The following is a 25,269-nucleotide window of genomic DNA, read 5'->3' on the forward strand; positions in this document are numbered from 1 at the left end:
AACTTTGAAGCTACTGTCTAGTGACTAAATTCGTATTTTGTTCACTACAAGAAAATACTGAAAACACAACACTTAAAAGACAACGGTTTTACAAAAAAACCGTTGTTTTTTACTTTTTAACAACGGTTTTAGTGAAAACCTTTGTTTTTGAGCATTTTTTTAAGCAAAGACAACGGTTTTTTTAGGGTCAAAGACAATGGTTTTATAAACCGTTGTCTATTAGCATGTTTTTTTTTTGGACAAACGACAACATTTTTGCTTAAACTGTTGCTATATTTAGCAACGGTTTTATTAAAACCGTCGCAATTTTTAAAATAGCGATGATTTTTGCTTACCGTCGCAATTTTTAAAATAGCGACAGTTTGTCTATAAATATCCGCGTTTTCGGTCCATTTTCCTCAACATGATAAATTTTTCTTTCAAGTTAGGAAAAGTTTTTTCGCTTCAATTCTTGGTAAATTTCCAAGTGTTAGTTAAGATCATGAATATTATTAGCTTAGTCAGATTGTTAGTTTTTTTGGTAGATTTATTAAATTATAAAAGTAATTTTTTTTATTTTACTTAAAAAATTAGCGACGGATTTTGTCTAAACCGTCGCGAATTAGCGACGGCTTAGTCAAAACTCAGTTGTTAATTTTAGCGACAATATATCTTAAATCGTCGCTAATGAGCGACAACTTAGTCAAAATTCATCGCTAATTTTAGCAACGGTATATCATAAACCGTCGCTAATTGTAGAGACGGTTTTTCAAAAACCATCGCAATATGATAGCTGTTAAACAGTTTTAAATGACTTACGACAACGAGTCTTTTCTCGTTTTTGTTGGAGTGGTTGAAAGACCTTAATATAGCATACTCAAAATTAAAAAAAAAAAAAAATTAATATTCATCAAGTTCATAATGTCTCCATGCTCTATATTTATTCCAAATACAACATAAAAATACTCGAAATCTTTATAATCATCCGCCACCATTTATATATCCAGTGCTCCATAACAAACCGTCGTCTACTCAAACTAGAGAACTTTTCGTCACCGAGCACAAGAGGGGCGTTGGTACAAACACCACATATATATAATACGAACATCTAATAGAGCATGCATGAACTGGACGCAGAAACGACACGACACGATACGATACGAAACCATCCTCATTAATCCACGACCAACTCCTCCTCGGATCCCGTGGAAACGCATTCTTTATCATCTTGCTCGAAACCCTGAGGGTGGTAAGGAGAATGGCCATCCCCGAAAGACCTAATGTGATCTTTAAGCGACCTCTTGTGCTTGAAATCGGATCCACAAGCGCAGTACCAGAGCTTGCCACAGTTCTTCTCGTGTGTCCTCCAATCACCCTTTACTGCAAAGGATTTGCCGCAGGATTTTCTGCAGATAAAGGGTTTGGATCCATGCTTTCTCTTGTAGTGAGTTTGAAGGGTTCTAAAGTCCTTGAGGGGCTTCGATTGTGGGTGGTTTATGTTGTTCTTGCAGCCTATGGCGCAGCAGTAGCACGGCAATCTTAGCATCGCTGCTGGTTGCGTGCCTCGTAGGGATTCCGGGCCTTTCCTGAATTCGGATCCGTGCCCCCACATATGCATCTGCATGATCAAGATTAAGCATCGACAAATTTATTATTTATATTAGGATCTCTTTTTTAGCTGGCTTATTTTGCGACTACTATATATATTTTAGTCCAACTTAATTTCTACCATAGAAGGTGCTTAATAAAAGAAAAAATAACTTATTTTATCTACTAACTTTTCAATTTTTGGTTTAAGTCTACTAACTTTTCAATTTTTGGTTATGATACAATAATTTTTGAATTTTGGCTATTTCAGTCCATCTACCATCACAATGTTTATTTTTTTGTCGAAAAACGCTGAACAGATAGTGCTAAAGTTAAAGTTGATAAAATGTATGGATTTCTTGATTGGAAATCAATTTATTCGTAAGTAATATAAAATTTAAAAAAAATTCGAACAAATTAAACAAGCTTTACAAGTTCTATGAATTCCATCAGAAATATTCAATTATTGTGACACTAATTAAAATGTGTTTTAACCATAATTTAATCATCATTTTTTGGCGAATTTTAATAGGACCAATTTTATAGAACTAAATTTGCTTTTATCCCTTAGATATGTGATACTATTTTTACTCCCAATACACCTTATATATGAAAGTTTGTGTATGATCATGTAACGTGTTATCAATTTGCAAGAAAGTCATGATGAGATTTATCTACAAAGTTCTATGTGAAATTTTTCCTTAAAAAAATTTCAAGTTTTTTAAGCAATTTGTTTACCATGTTCAGATATATATATATTACGAATTTTTCGTCGATATTGTCATATATACTATTTATGGATTAGTAATCATCAAAGGCTTCGAAATAAAATTTTATATATATATATAAGGCTTCATATTATATATAGAATTAAATTACTTACCTGCATGTTGTTGTATCTGTTGAAGCTCTTGTTGCAAATATTGCAAGAAAACTGCATAGGCCCAACAAGAATCTGCGATGCAGTTGGGATCCAAAATCTCCTCTCGCTTTTGAAGTTGCATCCATTAGAATTAGAGCTCTTCTTCTTGTTCTTCGTCACAAATCGATCTTGATCCTCCTTTACATACTTGTAAGGTTTTTCCTCAGCAGTCTCCATCAAATCTCCTAGATCAGGTAGCCCTATGTTCAAAGCCACTGTTACATTTTCTAGGTTATGATCTTTTTCTTCTTCCATCAGAATCCCATTTTCGTCTTCTTTAAATGGTCTTCTCTGATCTGTTAATCTGTTGAGTAGGGGTAAGAATTGGATCGTTTCGTAGAAACGCGACTCCTTTTCGTTTTCGGGTTGTTGTTGGCTGTAATAGGGTGGCCATTCCAAGAAACTCATTGGTTTTTTTCAGCTCGAATTCTTGGGAATCTTGAGTGATAGTTGAATATGAAGCCTTGTGTCATTCAAGAAATTTAAAGCAGCACNTATATAGACGTAAACATGTTCGTTTCGTACGTTAAATTAAATAGTAGACAAGAAATGTTGTTTTTGACGCATTCAAGGTTAGAAATTTGAATTTCCAAGGTATTTTGATTGATCCTACTCGTCTCTGTTGAGTCCATGGTTTGGATTCTTTTTCCTAAGTAGGAAATGATTATAGTTGGACTTTGTGTGGGAAAGCTTGAATTAAAGCTTGATCTCGTGAATATATATTGGGGTTTGGTTTGCCTTTTTTGAAAACTTTTTTTGTGCTTATTTTCTTTTCTTCCTCACTTGAGCATTTACCTTGAGAAAGGGAGATTAGTGGTGGGGTACATTTTAGGAAAATGACCAAATATTGATGATCAGAATCCGACAATTATACATAATAATCTAATTAAATATCAACTTGATTAATTTACTTTACATTTACGACGATCATGATTCATGAAATATCGGAAAAAACCATAAAACTCTCTTTATAAAATTGAAAACTATATGTTATTTGGTGTTATATGTTTTTAAATATCATTAATTAATTTTATATATTTTTCGGGTTCTCACGAGAGTGTTATATATATGCTCTCCGCCAATAATTAATCGATTTAAAATATTGACAATCGTGTAGAAACTTGAAAACCAAATGTTACATTTTCTTACCATCTCACAAAAACAAAATATTTAGTATTTAATATTGTTGAATATCTCGAACATTAACTTTTATTTGGGAAAATAGTTTTTTTGTCCTCTAACTTGTCCAATTTTAGATTTCGATTTACTAAATATTCAAATTTTGATCTTGGTTTTGTAAATTTTTTTTTTTTGTTGTAAGTCCTATCTCAAATATGGTCTCTTGACATGACACTGAAATACTGATGCAACGTTAGAAAATGATGATGTCACACCAAAAATTATTGATGTGGTATGAAAAAAAATTTATCAGTTTAGGGTCACGTCACAATTGGATCAAAATAATTAAACATTAAAAGTTAATTTACCAAAATCAAAATTTTAAATGGATGGGGTAAGATTGAAACAGAATCGTCGGAGTGTATATAACCTTCACCTTTAGTGTATATAACCATCACCTTTTTAAGCTATTATTGAAGCTAATTACCAATTGTAAGGATAAATAATACTTTGATAATTGATGTGATTGATGTGGATCATTGATAGATAAATAATAACATTATATTTAATTTTATTGATTAAGATTGAGATTAAATTATGATCAAATTGTGAATTATGTAAATTTATATAATTATTATCTACTATGATCGATGATGTGTTTAGAGAGTATGGATAAACACTTGAAAATTTTCTCTAACACACTGTAAAATAATGTGATGGATATTGATAGGGTTAGTTATATAAGACGTGATTTTCTCAATACTTAAGAAACGGTCGAACCATAAATAGTGCGGAAAACGGTCCGATGATTCTTAGGAGGATTATATACTCAAATATGATAAATCAAAAAAATAAGTAATTATAGTAAATGAAATAACACAATGATTTATGGATGTTCGGAGACTCAAGATCCTGCGACACCTCTTCTTCTACTTAAGAAGGATTGTACTAGAAGACTTTGGTTTTACAATACTTTGTAACAATTCGTTTCAACCTAAGGGCTTATTTACTACCTAAGTCGAAACTCCTAGTTCAATTCTTACAACCGATTGAGACACACAATCAAACAACCAATATAACACTGATGTAACAATATAATGAATCCTATAATTCAGACATTCAAGACAGAAACAGTCGAACAGTTTAGACAGGAGCCATTGATGATCCTTGATAATCTGATAAATGTTCTTTGAAGTGATGGATGTTGAGCAGTAGTTGATTAGATGGAAAGGTGCTCATAAATCTCTTAGAAAATGCAAGCTTGGATGTTCGTTGTTTGTGTGTAAAATCTCGTTGTTCAAGCACTTCAGTTCTTCTTTGCATTAGCAATTTATAGTACTTTTACATCTACCTGTTCAACGTTCGACAAAATGAGCATTAATGCAATAATACTATTTTAACTGTCCTTTCTTAATTTATCGTACACTTTAATTAATAAGAAATTTGTCATTTACCAAATGTGATAAGAAACGACCGCTGACAACAAAAAGTAAATAGCTTTGCGCTATGTCTTTTTAGGAGGAACAATCTGATCTTCTGATATCTTGTTTGTCGTGCATGATCAGTTTACCAACTTTTCTGATAAAGTAGGTGAAATCCTTGTAAGCCGTATGGTTTGCATATGAAGATATCTTACTCAATCGTTTATAAATATACTTCGATAAGGTGTGCCACAGACTTGTATGCTTGAGTGGTTGAGTAGATCAAACATGTTGCTGATGATAAAATGGTTGGATAGCTTTGCATCTTGAGATCGATTGAATGACTTCTTCTGAATATTCGGTAGGACAGTCGAGTACGTGTAATACATAAAAAGACAGCTTGATCTAGTATAATAATCCATTGTTTGTTATAAATTTCTCTCTTTTTGGTGATGAAAAAACCTAAGCTCTAGAAACGTAGGAATAAGAAAAATGAATTTCTTTTTGATAATGAATTTCATTGTTACAATGTAAGAGGAAAGAAATAAATCCTAATACACCTATATGCATAAAAAAATATTAACACACACTACCTCCTAAACTAGGAACTTACACCACCTCTTGGTCCACCACCTCTCTTATGTTGATCTCTCTTTCTATTTTCCTCTTCAGCTGCTCTTCTCCTGGCCTCATCTTGTCTCCATCTTTCCTTTTCTTGCCTTTGTTGTTATTCTTGCCCCTTTTTGGCAGCACATTTCTGAAAATGATCGAGCATTTCTTGCAGTTAGTTGCCAAGGGTTGTCTAAATACCGTAAATACGAGCCACAAGTCTTTGTTTATTTTAGGTTAACTTTCCAGACAAGGTTACTATAGCATCGTTGGTGTGATTATTTGAACTCTTAAACTCATTTATGAAAATTTTGATGTATCGTTTGAGTTCATACACATTTCGCATTATAGCTTGGTGATGATTGGAGATACCGACATTGGAGACTATTAGACGAGCATCAAAGTTGACCATGAGGCGTCGGACCTTTTCAAGATAGAAACTGACTTCTGAAAATTTTGTATCGACTGCAATCAGATCAGTTGTGCGTGAAGGGTCGGCCTTACTGTCACTAGGGCCTGAATGGTCGTCTTCATTCTCAGTGCCCATCTCAACATTCTCCATCTTATCAGCTCCAGAGGTGCCTTCGCAATTGGGAAGAGTGAGAGAGGCATCTTTTGGTATGTCAGACTCGACCAGTGAAGGAGAATGATATGGAGATTCTGTTTGTTCAGTTATCTTCTGAGACGGTCGGGACTTCGAAAGTTCTTCTTCAAATATAGTTTCAAGATATGCACTTTTGGGACCAATGTCTTGACAAGTGTCCATGCGAGTGGACCAATAACCAAGTCAGAGTCTGTCATAGACTTCACCATATCATCCACTGAGGCCAGAGGGACCTCAAGTAGTGGTGCATCTATCGCAACAATAGTGGAAGAACTTATTTCAGGGTTAGTAAAAGTGGAGGAAGAGAAAGGTACCTCTGGTTGAGGTTCTCCAATGGTTGAAGTAGGATAACCAGTTGCATTGTTAGTAGCGGTTGAAGAAGGTTCTTCAATCGCCGCTTGCTCAGCTTCATAGACAGTGGACGGGCCATCATCGGTATGCGACCGCTTGAAGCGAGCGATGTTTGGGACAACTGTTTCATCCCATTTTTCTTTCTCTTCTTTCCCATACTCTTCTTCTTGTTCTTCTTCCACCACGCTCATTTCATTGAGTATGACAAGGGCTTAACTGGAATAGACTTCAATTGTCTTGGCAAGCGGTTGCTTGGGCATCTCAAACTCCAACTCCGACGCCTTAGCCGGTGCCTTTTTCTGCTTCTCAGCCTCTTGCTCAACACCTTTCACCACATTGATCTTTAGCGAATCAGTATTGGTGGTAGTATTCCTCTTCAAAAATTCTGCAACAATCGCAACATTGAACCATTTCTTGAGATGCAAAGGTTTAGTAATGCAAAACTTCACCTTCAACTGTCCAAGCAGATAGCAGATCTACAGAGCGAACTCTTCATATTGACCCTTCCCTTGATCATTTCACAGAAAGTCCCAAACAAGATATCAGACCAGTTGACACCGATCTTTGATGAGATCACCGCCATGTATTGGAACTTCTCCTGGTGATCTTGTCGTAGGTCTCTGCTTTGGCCAGTAGGGCTTTGGCAATGATGATGACCAGAAAATGGAATTCCACCTTTAGATCATGCTTATCTACTAGAATAGAGATAGGGCTTCCGGCCAGAGAGAACCCAACACTCAAGATATCGGTGTTCCCTCCTGGAAGATCTGAAACTTTTGCCAAACAAGTTGTGGGCAGTTCTAGGACATCGCCGAAGGACTGTTGGGAGATGATGTAGTTCGACCAACTGATGGTACAGATGATGCTTCCATGCTCCATCCTTTCATAAGCGAAGAACTGTTTAACCATAGAAAGATTTAGAATAAAACCACAAGTGAAGAAATTCATCAGACCGGAAACCTCGAGCTTCTCCAAATCAGACGAAATAGACTCGTTTTTTTAGGGAGAGGATAGTTTCAAAGTTGATTATGAGACAATTATTTAGGGTCGACATCTTCGAACTGTTAAGAAATTTCTAAGAACAAGTAAAAGCACGAAGATTTTTTAGAGAAGAAAACTGGAATTGTAGAAAATATAACTGCGTAAAGTGTTTGAAGAAATGAAGATGAAATATAGATAAGATTTTATGAGATAACCACAACAAAACATGTGTTAGTAAATTTGTGGTTCTGAATTTTGAAATTTTTAAAAGCATATGAAATGGTGCTTACACATTTTAAAATAAACGTGTGTGATTAATGGCTTTAATCACTTGATAAATAATATAATAATGAAGATAAATATGAACTTTTTCCCAATATAATAATGAAGATATTAAGTATCAGTGGTAGGATAAATTGTTGCTTTCAAAAGTCATTCATTCATTTTGATTGAAAACTTATGTACCGGTAAAACAATTGTTTTATCAAACTTGACGCATTTGTACTTCATTATAATTCAATGAAATATCAAGGAGTATTCTCCCTAAACATATGCACTAAGATAAATTTAGCAAGCCAAGAATATTTCTAAAATAAGAAAACTTAACGTCCGTTGGCGGTTTGGTAAGAATATATGTTGCTTGTTGAACGGTTGAGATGTATTACGGTCGAATCTCCTTCATTGTAACATGATCTCTTATGAAGTGATTTCTAATAACAATGTGTTTTGTTATTGAATGCATCACGAGATTGTATGTTATGGAAATAGAACTTGTGTTGTCACAGGATATGGGAGCTTCATTCGACCGGATCTCATAGTTTCTGAGCTGTTGTTGAATCCATAGGATTTGTTCACAAAAACTTCCAGATGTGAGTTGTTATGATTTTGCGGTTGAAGTCGCTATGAATATCTTCTTCTTGCTGAACCAAGAGATCAGTCTGTTTCCAAGGAATTGACATGATATGCTGTGCTTTTTCTGTTATTGTATCCGCGTAATCTCCATCGGAATATCCAATAAGGTTAAAACTTGAGTCTTTGGAATACCAAAGACCCACATTGATAGTGCCTTTAAGATATTTAAGTATACGCTTAGCAGCAGTATAATGAGATTCCTTTGGAGCATCTTGGAATCTAACACAAATACAAACTGAAAACTTAATGTCTGGTCGACTAGTGGTTAGATATAATAGTGATGCTAGGAGACCGTGATACATTGTTACCTTGATCAGAATTCCCCCGTCATCTTTATCTAACTTGATTGATGCCCTCAGGAGAGTTGAAGCAACCCAGAATTTGTCCATTCCAAACTTTTTGATGAGCTCTTTGGTGTATTTGGATTGATTGATGAAAATAATTTTCTCAAGTTGTTTGACTTCCAATCCAAGGAAAAATGTAATCTCACCTATCATGCTCATATCAAATATCTCCTCCATAAGTTCAGAGAAGTTTTCGCATAATTTGGTGTTAGTGGAACCAAATATAATGTCATCAACATAAATTTGAACAAACATGATATGATCTTCTTCGGTAAACTTGAACAAGGTCTTATCGAACGTTCCTACCACAAAATCGTGATCAAGTAAAAATTTAAGGAAATTATGATACCATGCTCTGGCTACCTGCTTTAGTCCATATAGAGTTTTATCTAATTTAAAAATATAATTAGGATAAGAAAGATTGATAAAACATGAAGGTTGTTCAACATAAACTTCCTCTTCCAGGAGACCGTTTTGGAATGCTGATTTTACATCAATTTAATAGACTTTGAATTTCTTGAAAACATGATATGCAAGGAAGAAAAAGATGGCCTCAAATCTTGAAAACGGTGCAAATGACTGATCAAAGCCAATACATTCTTCTTGTTTGTACCCTTGGACTACAAGACGAGCCTTTTTCCCTACAATAGTTCCATTCTCATCCAGTTTGTTTCTGAAAACCCATCTAATCCCAATGAAATTTGCATGTCCTATAAAAAGAATAGATGTCAAACTTTTTTCAAACTAAAGATTTCGTCTTGCACGGTTTCTATCTAGCTAGCATATGTTAATGCTTCATCAACCTTCTTTGACTCAAGCTGAGAGATAAAAGCTGCATGCAAAAACTCATCAATAATTTGCTTCTTAGTTCTAAGAGGTGCGGAAGGGTTACTAATGACCAAATTGGGTGGATGATTTCTACTCCACCGGTAGTTTGGTCCAAGTGGATAATATCTTCTTCTCCTCTTCTTGGATCATTATCCACGACGGGTTCCACGAGCCCTTGATCTAGTCTGGTAAGATTGTTTTATGTGATTAATATACCGATTTCATGAGTCTCTTCATTGTGTCTCCTTAGATTAATCTCACTACCACTTTCATAGATGAGATTTGTATTGTCCAATCTTTGATTTAGCTCATTTATATTCATTTTTTCTTGAGTTGCACAAATAGCAGATTCATCAAAGATAACATGAACGGTTTCTTCAACGGTCCAACGGTCAGGGACTTATTATTGAAGACTCTGTAAGATCTACTGATCGATAAATAAACAATAAATATTCCTTCACCATCTTATCATTTAAAGCATATAAGTGACTTTTTCAATTGTTGTGAATGAAACACTTGTAGCCAAAGTTTTTGAAATAAGAGATATCCGGTTTCATGTCATTCCAGATCTCATAAGGAGTTTTGCTATGCCTTCTGTTAATCATAGATATATTTTGAGTATAACAAGCTGTATTGACTACTTCCGCCCACAACCTTTGAGAAAAATTTGAATAAACAATCATTGTTCTAAATGTTTTTTTTTAAAAAAAGTCTGGTTCTTTCTCTCAGCAACACCAATTTGTTGAGCAGACCGAGCCTCTGAGAACTCATGTTTGATTCCATGATTATCTAGATAGAATCCAAGATTTTTGTTTCTAAACTCGGTACCCTTCTTACCCTATCTATCATAGTATATTTTTCATTTTGCGATTGTTTTAAAATTTTGATCAAATTTAAAGCGATTTGATCTTTAGATGGTAGAAAGATTACATGAGTATTTTGAGAGTAATCATTAACTATCACGTGAATATACATCATCCCCCCAATTATCTTTAGTTCTATAGGCCCAAATAGATCCATATGCAGTGAATCCAAGCACTTGGTTGAAGAGTTGCACCTTTTACTTTTTAAAGTGTATCTCACCCGCTTTACCAAGTGGCATGCCGTGCAAATATGTTGGTGAAATTCAACAGAATAATCATTATCACAATATTGGCTAATGCTAATTAAGTTATATCATAAGTTTTCAACCAACAGTACATCTTCAATGATGACATTACCATGGATAATCTTATTTTTACTCACGGTTCTACCTTTTGAATCATCACCAAATGTGATTCTTGGTCTCTTGCATTCAATAACTTGTGACAAAAGCTTTTTGTTTTATTGTCATGTGTCTCGAACATCTACTATCAACGTACCATGTTGATTCTTTAACCATTTTCGCTTTATGTATGTGTCAACAATACAAAACACTTTTGGTACCCGCATCTAGTTGGGTCAAGATCAGATTAATATTTTCAGGACCCACACTTGAATTACCCTTATGGGCTTACTCGTGTGTGAGTCCAGAAACACACGTGATCGAGTAAAGTTGTGTGTTGTGCTATGTTGTGTTCTAGATTTAACAAAATGTTGTACAGGCTGTTTGTCCTTGCTATCGAGTTTGTACCTCTTTGAACTGGCCTGTAATTATAGTACTGTCTTGGTTTTTCCCTTGGAAAACTTTGCCTAGGCTGAAATGTCCTCTTCAAAGACCGGTTGGGATTCGACCGGTTACCCCTGCAGTCCCATTTTGTCTTGGATTTAGCTAGGTCTTCCTAGACTTAGAGTCCTGAGGTTCAACATATCTCAGTCTTTTATGCTTATCCTTGTTCTCATAGAGTACATTCTGGCCTGCTTGGATTTCAGGCTTATCATGTTCATATATCTTACTAGACAAGATAAATTTTATCTTTTTAGACTTGTCTTTGTTGAGATACAATTGAGTACCTGTTTCAGTTGAACTACAATCATCATTGTCAAAGCCTAATATGGTTTTATCACCAGCTTGCTTTTGATTTTGATGTATCTTACTCAAGGAAACGAAGATTGTTTCCAAGTGTTGATTATCTTTAACAATTTTTTATTTTCATCCAAAGTGGCTTGGAACAGTTTCCGCGTTTTATCATTCTCAGTGGCTAGCATACTTAGTTTCACCTTGAGATCATCGATTTCCTTTCGCTTCAAGGTCATAGATTCACTTGACTTATCTTTTGCGCTTACTTTTTATGCCTTCACTTCCTCAAATGATTTAGACAAAATCTTGTACTTTTTTGCCATATCATGAAGTGCGGTGACAAGGTCTTCTTGTGTAAATTCACTAGATCCAAAATCGAGTACCTCATAATCATCTCCTTCTGGTTTTGAATCTGTCATCAGGCACTAGATCGGCTCATAATTATTTTCACTTGAGCTGGTGTCTGATCCAGAGGATTCACTCTCTGAGTCTGCCTATTTACTTTTGTTCTCCACATAAAAAGAACCTTATAATCTTTATTCTTCTTGAAAGAACTTTTCTCATCATTCGACCGTCTCTTCTCAAACGGTTTCTTCTCATCTTTCTTAGGAAAGTTACAATCTGCAATAAAGTTCTTCTTGCTTGAAGTATCTTCAACCGGAGGAGTAGAAATGATCTTAACCAGAGATTTTGTCGGTTGAGATGTAGATGGCTCTTCTTAACTTCATATCTCAAGTTTGAACTCATAGGCTTTGAGATCATCAAACAAGTCATGCAACTCTAGTTTGCTTAAATACTTGGATTCTCTCACGGCCACCATCTTTACATCCTACTTTATGGGTAATGCTCTCATTACCTTCAAAGCAATTTAATTGTTAGAGTATTTTTTACCGAGATATGCAAGTGTATATTGTTAAATCGTTCATCAAACTCATTGATAGTTTTTTCAGGCTTCATCTTGGCATTGTTGAATTTCTGGATAATCACGGTCATCTTGTTCTCTTTTTTTTGGTCATTGCCCTCATAGATTTGGGTCAGCTTTTCTCTGATCTCTTTAACTGTAGAACAAGTTTTAATTTTACAAACATATTTTTATCTAAAGTTTTACTAAGGATATACTTGGCTTTTTTGTCCAAGTTGGCCTTATTTTTCCTCAGTGGTCTACTCGGATCAGTGCTTTTCCACCATCTGTGGAGCACCATCATATATTGCAATGGATGTGTTTGCTTTTAGTATCTTCATTGGGCTACCAGTGATGATATACCACATGTCATCGTCTTGTACAGATAAATTTGCCTACATACAACTTTTCCAATAATCATAATCTTTTTTAGAGAACATTGAAATATTTTTGAAAGATATCCTTTGAGTATATGTATATCATAGATCGAGAAAAACCATTTCTGATATCACTTGTTAGGATCGGGGATGTTTTTAGAGGGGATGAATAAACATTTCAAAATTTTATTAAAACACTGTCAAATAATGCTACCGTTCTTGATAGGGTTAGCTATACAAGACCTGATTTTCTCAACACTTATGAAACGATCGGACCAAAAAAGTACGGAAAACTGCCTGATGATTTTTATGAGGATTTTATACTCAAATATGATAAATCAACAAAATAAGTAAGTGCAGTAAAGGAAATAACATAATGATTTATGGATGTTCAGATACTCAAACTCTTACATCACCACTTCTTCTACTGAGGAAGGATTTTGCTAGACGACTTTGTTTTTACAATACTTTGTAACAACCCGTTTTAGTCTTAGGACTTATCTGCTGCCTAAATCAAAACTCCTAGTTTAGTTCTTACAGTCGTTTGAGACACACAGTCAAACAACTAGTATAACCCTGATGTACCAAATAATGAATCTTGGATCTTCAGATTCAAACTCTCATTCAACTCTTCAAATGTTCTAGACATAAACGGGTGAGTAGTTTAGAAGGGAGCCCTTGATGATCGTTGTTGATTTGATAAATATTCTTTGAAGTGAGGGTCGTTGAGTAGTTGATGAGAGTGAAAAGTGCTCAAAAATCTCTTTGAAAATGCAAGCTTAGATGTTTGTTGTTTGCGTGTAAAATCTCATTTTTCAATGCCTTCAGTTCTTCTTGACATTCCCTATTTATAGTACTTTTTACATCTTCTCATTCAACGTTCGACTATAGAGAATTAATGCAATAGTACTGTTGTCGTTGTCCTTTCCTCATTTATCATACAATTTAATTAATGAGCATTTTGACATTTACCAAATGTGAGAGGAAACGGTCACTGACAGCAAAAAGTAACTAGATCTGTGCTATGTCTTTTTAGGAGAACAATATGATCTTCTGATATCTTGTTTGACGTGCGTGATCAATATACCAACTTTTCTGATAAAGTAGGTGAAATTATTGTTAAACGTGTGACTTGTATCTGAAGATATCTTACTCAACCATTTATAGATGTACTTCGATAAGGTGAACAGTTGAGTAATATTTATGCCACAGAGTTGTAAGCTTGAGCGGTTGAGAAGATCAAACACGTTGATGATGATATAGCAGTTGGATAGCTTTGTATCTTGAGACTGGATGAATGACTTCTTCTGAATCTTTAGTATGACAGTCTTGTACCTGTAATACAGTATGATACGATATGTCTTGTTTATTAATGATCTTTTTAATATTTTTCCTTGAGTCATTTAAATTCTTTAACAAATTTTCAAATATGATTGTTGATTGTCCACATACTTTGATGATCTTGTTTTTATAGCTGATAAGATTAAAATCCACTTATTTTAGTATTGAAAGCTATTAAGTAAAATTTTCTCTGATCTATTCTTCTGAACTAATTCTCTTGATCTTGAAAAATTAGAAAGGTTTAAGTGTTTAGTCTTTTGAATTAGTACTTATTTAGTTCAGTCTTCTGATTATCTGATAATCTTATCTTATCAGGAGACTTGATTTATTCTATGATATGATAAAAGATTATATTATCTGATAATCTTTTTAGTCTTTTTTTATTGATACTTGTTTAATCTGATAAGCTCCGGAGATTTCTCTTATCTCGTCAACAATGCTTTGAACTAGTGACGCCTCTTATTGTCTAAATCTTTATTTGATTCTTTAACTGTTATGATTTGAAACTCTTTTCTTATTTAGAATTATGATTCTAGCTTCTGCATATATGATCTGATATTCGTTGATCTGCTCTTGCCAATACTTTTCTTAATCTCTGTTGTTCTGGTTGGCTTTCTGTTTGCGCTGATTTCAATCTTCATTGTTCTATATGATTTGTCTTTGTTGATATAATCTTGTGCTCTGATTAATATTATTGACCTCCTATACTTAATATTGATGGAAAAATTTAATGATATCTATCTTCAATCAAATTTCTATATTTTGTTTTGCTCTGATTACTGGGTTGTTCTTATTTTTCGTTTGGTTGCATCAAACATGTTAGTTCAAAGTAATTTGTGTATGGTCAATATACAAAACTTCAAATGGTGTTGATCTTAAAAATTCATCTTTTGTGGATAGAAACAATACTCAAGCATCCAACAAATAGCAATTGATAAACATGAATTTAAATAAGGAAATAAGCATTTTAATTTCATCAAATGACTAATACATTAGAGTAGATATGTGTCGACCTTATAATCTTATAATAAAATCACAGTACATAAAACTAACTAGGAAGATATATAAAGTGATTCCTTGGTTATCATAGCACTTTGGTTTCCTTAGATGCTCTAACTAGCTACTACAGATTTCCCCCTTATTGCTTCATCCATAAGATGGGGTCTGAATAAGATCTAGCCTAGTATTGTTCTTCTCCAAGTGGTTTATTTTCTTGTAATAGCTTCATCCACTCTATGTTCTTTGATATGAGCACAATCTTATATTCTTCTTTGGCTGTTCCTCAATATATTTAGTTTCATCCTCTGCTCTACAACTTATAGAGTCAATCTTTGCTCCAGTTCTGCTTAGATAAGGCTTTTAGATACAAATTTATCATCTGACCGATACATAATATTTTTGGAATACGATAAATGACACGTGACATCAGATACTATTTCATTAGAGTAGATATGTGTCGACCTTATAATCTTATAATAAAATCATAGTACATAAAACTAACTAGAAAGATATATAAAGTAATTCCCTAGTTATCATAGCACTTTGGTTTCTTTAGATGCTCTAACTAGCTACTACAAAGATTTCCCCCTTATTGCTTCATCCATAAGATGGGGTTTGAATAAGATCTAGCCTAGTATTGTTCTTCTCCAAGTGGTTTATTTTCTTGTAATAGCTTCATCCACTCTATGTTCTTTGTTATGAGCACAACCTTAAATTCTTCTTTTGTTGTTCCTCAATATCTTTAGTTTCATCCTCTGCTCTTCAACTTATAGAGTCAATATTTGCTCCAGTTCTGCTTAGATAAGGCTTTTAGATATAAATTTATCATATGACTGCTACATAATATTTTTGTGATATGATAAATGACACGTGACATCATGTATTATTTCTATTTTGGCCTTGGTATGATTAAATTATAATAGTTCGAATCTGAACATTGAAATCATCTATAAAAGACCATCTCAAGCTTCAACAAACTATCTCGCTCAACCAATCAACTATATGCCACTTATTTTTTTAGAGATTTAAAGTTTTGCTGAAAATATTTAAGCACATGCATAAAGACTTATCATATTTATTTCAAAGATCATCTGTGTTGAATCTTACTCACAATTGTTTCAAGGTTATATTATATTTTTGTGTGAATTTTGTAACACACGGAAATAGTATTTTTGTTAATAATCCAAAATTTTAAAAAATAGTGAACTGGTCTAACATGTTTTTGATATGTTCTGACCGGTTCTTGACTGGTTTTGACTGATTTGAATAATAAAACAAATTTGGGTCGATGTCGGGACCAGATTCGAGACATTTCTCAGTCAAACCGGCCGGTCTGGTATGGTTCTGAAAACACCTCTTTGAATTTCCATGAACAATTGCTATGTGTTTTACTTTTAGTTGCATTTTACTTTGCCAATCTACTGGTCATGGTTTACTGATTTTCATTTCGGTTCACAAAGTTCATGTTGGAATTTATAAGTTTCAGAGTTTAACAAACTAACAAGTAGCCGAACAGAAGACCTGAACTGACCTGTAACTGAACTGAAAGGACGCAACTGATCTCAGAACTGAAGGAGACTTATCGGACTGAAACGGACCAATAAATAAAGTAATTATACTTAAGTTCTTATAAGTATTAATAAGTCTCAAACTAATGAATCAGAGATTGACAAACAGATCGGATATCAGAACTAAAAAATAGAACCGATAATATTATTCACAGAACTGATATAGCTAATCCGAAACAATCAAAACTAAATTGATAGCAGAACGTTCAAACTGAAAGGACATCAATTAGAATTGATATAGACCAACTGAACTGATCAGTCGACCAATTTGACTCATGATCAGTTAGCCACGTCATCAGCTTCAATTTGAATCTCATCAAACAAACTGCCACTCCGTATCAAAGAAAAACAGATGTAGCATAACCGTCTGATGCATCGTATCTCTGTCAGAAAAAGATTGTCTACATGGACTAAAAGACGACTAAACGAATCATTAATTAATACATTCAATGTGACCAATGAGAACGAAAACTATAAATAGCTGAGAAGTTCATTCGTGAAGTATTTAGTGAAGTAAGTGAAAAACAACCGTCTGTAACGAGCTACAAGATGAATCAGTTTTTCAGTTTGTTGTGACTTACTTCCAAATTTCTATTCAGTTTGCAAATCGCAATCTTTAACTCACAACTCATTGATACATTTGTAGCATTCAGGATCTTCATTCGAGCTATTCAGTTATCAACTGATAAGTTTTGTAAGAAAAACTAAGAGTTTCAGTTTGGCAGTGTTTAAGTCTAAACTTAAGTGGATTATTACAGATTCATTGTAATTAATCAAAGTCTTTTAGTGAATTTTTATCCTTGAGATAGAAGATATGACGTAGAAGCATTTGAAATCTCTGAAAATCTAAAAAATCCTCGTGAGCATTATTTTTATTCATTCAGTTATCATGATACCCTAACCAAAATATTTAAGTTATCCTTCAGTTTATTTCCTCACTATTATTAGCTAACTGATCGATATATATATACAAGATTTCAGGATCAGTTCCTCAAAGAACTGATTCATCTTCAAAAAAGAGTTCGAAAAGTTGAAGTATTTATTCAACTCCCTTCTAAACACTTCGCTCATATTAACCGATCCTAACAGTTCGGTTAGACTCTTTCCGCACTATCTTTCCAGTTGTCTACTGAACTTTGAAAGTTGATATTCGATTTCAGCTGTTAACACCAGTTGAGATCGTTGCAACTCAAATTTAAGAAGAAAAATGTAGATGTTTATTTACCCCTCTAAACAACAACATTGATCCTAACAAAAATAATATAATCGACTCTAATACTAATTGTAGGATTAATCGTTAGATGTTTTTTATCAAAAACTATAGCTGGTGATAACGAAGCAACTCAATATTTTTTTAAACGTTCAACAAATTAAATGCTACGATCGATTGCTCTTAGCAGTTGAAATCCCTAACATGTAAAACTAGTTTGAAACCAAAAAAACTTGTTGGGCAATTTAAGCATGCTTAATATATTTTGTGTTCCACATAAGTAATAAATTATTATCTTTCAAGTTTTATCCAATGAAGTAATTAAATTTGAAGTGAAACGCCCTAACTTTTTCATGTCGAGTACTGATATTCGCTTCCTAATTTTCTTTAGGGCTGATTTCCAACCTCGGACTTCTAGAACTAATTAAATAATCTTTTGATGGTGACAATTTTAGTAGTTATTACGTATCATTTTAATTAATTTGTGTAATCCGGGGTCCATAAAATTTCATTCCAACTTGTTTTCTTCACATTTTATGTTTATTTCTCGATCATTTTGATCTTTTATATTGTTAAAATTGAATCTTATTCAATTTATCGTTCATTTTGTTTAAAATTTCGGTCATTTCTTTTTGTAATTTTAGTCATTTTTCATGGAAGTGCGGACGTGACTTTAGAAACATCGGTGTCACGCATAAAAAATATTAAAATAGTCAAATCATAAAAGATAGTAGATTAAGACTGAAATTTGACAACATAAGACAAAAACTACAACAATACAAACATCAAATATCAAAATTATAATTTTTCCATATTTAAAATCGCTTTTTTAAATGATTTTCTACCATTTTTACGGAAACATTTTAGAAGTGGTCCTATAAATTAGCTATTATTCCTTTTGATCATGGCAATCAAAATTAATTATTCTTAGCATAATAAATTGATTTCTTCTGCACTTCTAGAACTTTGGTATGACACTTGATATTACAGATAATGATATGGTGACTGATTTTTTTTTAAACCCCTAACCCTGAGAGCATAACAAAATGGCTCACATCGGGGTTTTTTTTATGTGTGGTTCAAAATGAACCTCGTGTGTTTGGAACGATGAATAATGCTAAAGATACAGCTAAAATATCGTACAACGATATTTACAACAATTAAATCGTGAGATTTGGTTATTATATCGTGAGATTTTGCATTAAATTTATTATGAGATGTTGATAAATAGAATTTTTGTATTGAATTTTTTGTGTTGTAAGAATTGTTGTACAAATTTGGTTGTACATGTAGCATTACTCTTGAAACGATATGGTTTCATTGCAGTGGGGGTAATAATATATATCCAGCATCAAACGAATCATGACGGATATTGTTTTCATATGTAATGTCATTTCAACACTTGGATGAAAGTAAAAAAATGTAACAAAATCCTAATTATTGCACCAAAACAAAACTTTTACAACTTATGCCCAAAAGTCAAAACGAAGAAAATTACAGAATATTCAATTTTACAATCCCATATTTTAACAATTTTTGTTATGTCATGGCCATGCATGCTAGACTATGATCTTCAACTCAAGCATTTGACAGTCCTCGGAGGGCAAAAATATTTTAAAAAAAATTATTTCCATAAAAATAAAATCAATAAATTTTAGGCAAATATGTTATAATTTCAAAGCTGGCTAGATCCATTGACCTCCTATTAATTATAACGTGCCTCCACCAATGAATCGAAGTGAAAAAGCCATCTCGCAAGTTCAAACGTTGAAATATATATAATGATGATGAAAAAAGAAAGAGCCGAAGGATTATTTTACTAAGGTGACTAAAATTTTTTTCCAAGATGAGAAATGAGGACCAATTTCGTGTTTATTTAATGTTTTTGTTATTGATAATAATTGGGTCTTGGTTTCATATTAATACTTGCAAAATTCAAATATTTCGGCCACCTTCTACGCAGAAGTAAAAGGTAAAACGATATAGGGTTAATTTCATGTCGTAATCTATGTGATTCATTTGTTTGAGGGTTCACATTTGAGTTTCTATGGTTCTAGATGAGTATGGGAAGCATTCACGTACATGATTTTTTGGCAATATGCAAAAAACTGTCGCTAATAGTGACAGAACAGATGAAATCGTCATAAAATGTGTAACGACGATTCTTTGAGAGAATTATGGAAACAGTAACGGTTCAGGTATTATTTTCGTCGCTGATTGGTATTATTTTCAGCGACGGAATTTATTTGTTTTTCTCGACGATAATTCAAATTTTGAATTATAGATGGAATTTTGCGACGCACATATAAATAGCGGCGGTTTTAATAAATCTATCGTAGATAACAATGATTTTATAAAAAAAAAAAAAAAACCCTTTGTAGATCTTCTATGAAAACCTTATCTACCTCGTTTTTTCAGCGTTTTTCATCTATTTCCTCTGGTATATATGGACGAGTTTTTACTTTATTTTTTTCAAATTTCATGCATTTAAATTATATTCTAATATTTTTTTCCTGTTATTGCAGATCTGGTTGACGTCTATAATTTTACTGAACGATTCAACAAGGTTCAATTTTACATTATATATGTAATTTAGTGCGGGGCGCTAGGGCGGGCGAAACCTCCCTAGCTTGACATGTTCGCCTTTTTCAATCATACAGGAAGATGTATTACTTTCCCATCACCCCTCGTCTACAAAGGTTATTTGCTTCCATCTGCTACAGTTTCACATATATGGTGGCACCATAACCAACATTATGACGATAAAACAATGACGCACACATCTGATTTGTCGGTGTGGAATCATTTTGATGCTACGCATCCATATCAGAGATTTGAAATGTGAGATCGAGACTACCATTCGATGGCTTCCAATCATTTGGTCATATGAGTCAACAATATTTATCATGTTCTGTGATTTTAATGTCATATAGCCGGCCATATTGGATGTGAATAAAAGATGAACACATGCTCATGACTGTGATTGCTCTTGGTCTAAAGAACCAAAATTATAAACTTGATGTGTTACTTCAGTTACTGATTGCAGAACTTCAATCACTTTGATTTTATGGTGCCCATATATAATTTCATTCATGCAAATAGAAATTTCACTCTAAAGGTTGTGTTGGTGTGGACGATAATTGATATCCCAGTGTACATGATGTTATCATATTGGAACACAGCTAGAAAACACGCATGTTGTAAGGCCCGAGATTATTCCACTTTAATTCGAGATTATTTAATTTATGAATTTTGGAATGATGTATTAAATTTCACGATTTTTGTAATTAATTAGGATTGAAATGGAATTAAAAAGAGTTTTGAGGGCTGAATTGCAAATAGTGAAAATTTCAGGGGCTAAAGTGCAATTAGCACTTGAGTGACACTTGTCACCACCATGCAATACATGATATAAATCTTGCATTCCTTGACAAATTCCAGCCAAGATCGTGACCTCCATTTCCAGAAATCCTCGAAGTCTTCTTGAATTGTGGAAATTCGATTATTCAAGCTCTGGCTATCAGAATTTAAATCCGGACACGGTACCGTACTCCTCTCGACACGAGCTACAACTGGACGTAAGTTTCATTGAGTTTTATTATCATTTGAAATTATGATATTGATGGAATTGAATATAATACATATATGATGTTCTTGATATACGAGACACCGTAGAATCGAAGTCAGATCAGAAAACGGATTGATTATGGAATTATTATGATTTTCTGATTATATTGGGGAATTGAATAGATTTGAGTTATGGGTTGGTTACAAAATGTAATGGATATGGGTTCTGATTTGTAATTGATATCTGGTGATATTGTATTGACGGGGATATCGGGATTGTGCCGTTATGCCGTTGATTTGAATTAATTCAGATTAATCAGATTCAGTGTTGATTTGAGAATGAAATATTGATATTATGATTCTCGATATATCGTTTCAGATTTACAGAGACAGTCTTGAGTTCAGAACTGATATTGCTTCAGACCGAGACTACGAACGAAAGGTATAAGTCAATGTGGTATTGGGAGATCGACTTGAGTAGGACATACTTGAGTTTCCCTAAATCACATACTGATTGTTATTAGATGCCTTGATTTGAATTGATATGCTTGTTTCTATTGATTTATAGGAAGCATGTTATAGGCGAGTATTAGACGAGTAATCTTGTGACAGAAGTGCCGGATAGTGATGGAATCGTCATTGGCACATTGCACTCTGTTACAGGATAGTGTATTAGCGAAAGTGCTAAGGTCTGTGACGGATAGGTCAAGACACTGGATGTTTGGTTATATCGATGTTGATTAGAATTGGAGTTTCTTCTATCACGGATATTCGATATGGAATGCCATCATCTGGAAACCGGGATCCCTAGACTAGGATTGAGTCTAGTCTGAGACGTGGAGTCACGAGTTTATTTACAGTTTTATATGGATTCATGTTTCAGATTTGACATTTATTTCTGATATTTACTGCATGCTTTTATATTGATTATATTATCGCATGTTCGTTGATTTATACTGGGATTATATTCTCACCGGAGTTATCCGGCTGTTGTCTTGTTTGTATGTGTACATGACAACAGGTGGGACAGGATCAGGGTCCAGGAAATGAGGAGAGATCGTGATTAGAGTGGAGACTTCGGACTTTGATGTATATAGGGTTTTGACACTTGACATTAGTAGTTGAACCTTAGTTTGAGATGTTTGTATGTTGTATCAGATTTATACTCTCATACTGATATGTATAGGAGTTTGATTCCATTACGTTCCGCAATTAAAGAAAAAAAATTTATGACCCTAATTACTGGATTAGTAAATTGATCCTAATGATGATTAAGAATTGATTAGCGTCCGGGTCCCCACACATGTCCTCACTGCATGTTAGATTCAGAGGCATTTACTCTTCCATGAAGTAGCAAGAACTCGTTATTCGACAATCACATGAGGCTCTTATCTAAAGCTCACACACTACGTCACAATAATCATATGTTCGTCTGCGGTAAAAGAGTGGTGCATTATGCCCCTAATGTTAAATAATGAGATGAATATTTACTGAATAAGTTGGACAGTATTTGTTTTATGCCTTCGTACGAGGTTGAAGCTGAGACGACAAACAAAGAAATATGTAGTTGTATCAAATGTGGATGGAGAAAAAGGATTATTTCTAGGAGCTTCCCTATTAGACTACAATATTGATAAGACACAAATTGGATGTCGTGCATGTTGAGAAAAATATTTTCGACAATGTGTTAAACACGATAATGAATATTCCCAGACGTACAAAGGATAACGCCAAATCTCGAGCGGATCTTGTTGAAATGTGTATCAGACCAAAGTTACATCTTGATGAGGTTACGAGAAGATATCCTAAAGCGAGTTACACCATTGACAATCATGCAAGACAAGTTTTATGTAGATGGATAAATAATGTTCGTTTCTCTGATGGTTATGCTTTGAAAATGTCTCGTTGCCTGGGCATGAAAAAGTTGCACACATTTGATATGAAGATTCATGATTGTCATGTATTCATGCAACATTTGATCCTTGATGCATTTAGGGATTTCTTACCAAGGGATGTGTCAGGAGGTTTAGATTGAGTTAAGTTTGTTTTTTGCATATTGAAATGCAAGAAATATTAAACAAAATGATATGATGTGCCTAAATGAATAGATCTAGATAATTTTTTTGTAAGTAGGAAAATATATTTCCACCAAGTTTCTTCGAATCCATGGAAGATCTATGTATGGATCTTCCTTATGAAGCTCGTTTTGTGGGGTCCGTGCAATTCAGATGGATGTATCATTTTGAATGAATTCTATGTAATTTGAAGAAAACAGTGCTTAATAAGGCATGAGTCGAGGGACCCATATGCAATACTTACTTGGTTAGCGAGACATAAATCTTTTGTTAGCATTACTTCAGTGATTCAATAACGGTGAGGGAACGAAAAACTATGGAAGTACAAGATCATAACATTAACGAGGACTGTTCAGATACAATTATCATAATCAGAGTTCGTGGTCGACTGGTTGGCACTGCAAGATCTAGATGGCTTACGAATGAGGAATTTCATGTTATTGCTACTTATGTGTTTACTTTATTGTGCTGAAATAAAGCCCTTTTTCATGTACAAATATTCAATTTATTCAATGCTTGCAATACTTTTTTGTCATATGGATTTAATTTTCTTAGTTTGTGATTGCACGAGCCAACATTTATATATATTTTTGTCACTTTATTTTATTACAGTATATAAGAGAATACTATGCATGCAAAAAATATAGATTTGAGTATCTCTGATGTTGAGCGTTATTGCAAAAAAATTTGTAGTATGTTAAAATTCTATGTAATACTATATAAATTACATCAATATACATTATTAGTTTTTTAACTATATATACAATTATTTATCGTCAAATTTAAAGAGTTTAATTTGATAACTAAGAGTGATAAAACATGTGGCTTATAAAGATGTATATAAGTAGATTATATATTTAGAAGTTGTGAGAGTTAGCATGACTGCTAAATTTGTGAAGAGAATGCAACTGCTTAAAATTTAGGAACAAGTTCCAAAATAGATAGTTGCCGAAAATGAATCAGTGAAAAAGTTAATTTTCAAATTTTTGATTTTACATCATAACAACGAGTTTTGTACCTTAGTCACACCGATGATGTCTGATAATCGATCGAGATTATGATGAAACCATAATAATAGATTGTTTGATTAATAAACTTGGAGTTTCCTGATCAAACAATGAATAATAGATTTTTAATTAGTCAAATCGCTGAAAGAGAATGCTAGAAGGTTCTACAATCGAGTGGATGGATAATGATTTATCATATCTTATCAGACTTTATTCAAAAATTGATAAGATAAACACGAGAGATTTGACAAGAAAATTCATACTTCTAGAAGGATCCATGTACACGGAAAGATATTAAATATATATATAATCAAAAGTTGATTACATACAATACTTCAAGATCAATATATTACAAAAATCTAGAGTCTCCCTCTCTCTCCTCACAACAAATAAAATCGGCCACCACTTTTTGAAGAATGTCCCTCGGCTGTGACCTCCAATCCACCGTCGTTGTCCCGCCGTCGTGTCGTCATCATAATCTTACCGCTTCCGGTGATTTATTTTTAATGCAAATTTTGTTTAGATTTCTAGTGCAATCTAGACAATGAGCAAAGCTTTCAGTCATGAACCCAATTGTTAGAGATTGAAGAAAGGCAACTTCTAGTTGATTGTTCGTAGGGAGATACAA

General features: G+C 33.6%; 2 protein-coding genes across 2 annotated transcripts in view; one reads left to right on the forward strand and one right to left on the reverse strand.

Moving 5' to 3' along the window:
• Nucleotides 1-25,269, forward strand: part of LOC140979388 (uncharacterized) — a 48,765-nt gene that overhangs the window by 5,189 nt on the left and 18,307 nt on the right. The gene's annotated exons all lie outside the window — the stretch shown is intronic.
• On the reverse strand, nucleotides 871-2,979 carry LOC140979293 (zinc finger protein WIP3-like). The gene is made up of 2 exons (XM_073444638.1): nucleotides 2,450-2,979; nucleotides 871-1,597 (listed from the first exon to the last, which is right to left on the reverse strand). Exons 1-2 carry the CDS (start codon nucleotides 2,894-2,896, stop codon nucleotides 1,154-1,156), a joined length of 891 nt encoding a protein of 296 aa, XP_073300739.1. The 5' UTR covers nucleotides 2,897-2,979; the 3' UTR covers nucleotides 871-1,153.

The sequence above is a fragment of the Primulina huaijiensis genome, chromosome 6, assembly GCF_012295235.1.
Source record: "Primulina huaijiensis isolate GDHJ02 chromosome 6, ASM1229523v2, whole genome shotgun sequence".
NCBI lineage: Eukaryota > Viridiplantae > Streptophyta > Magnoliopsida > Lamiales > Gesneriaceae > Primulina > Primulina huaijiensis.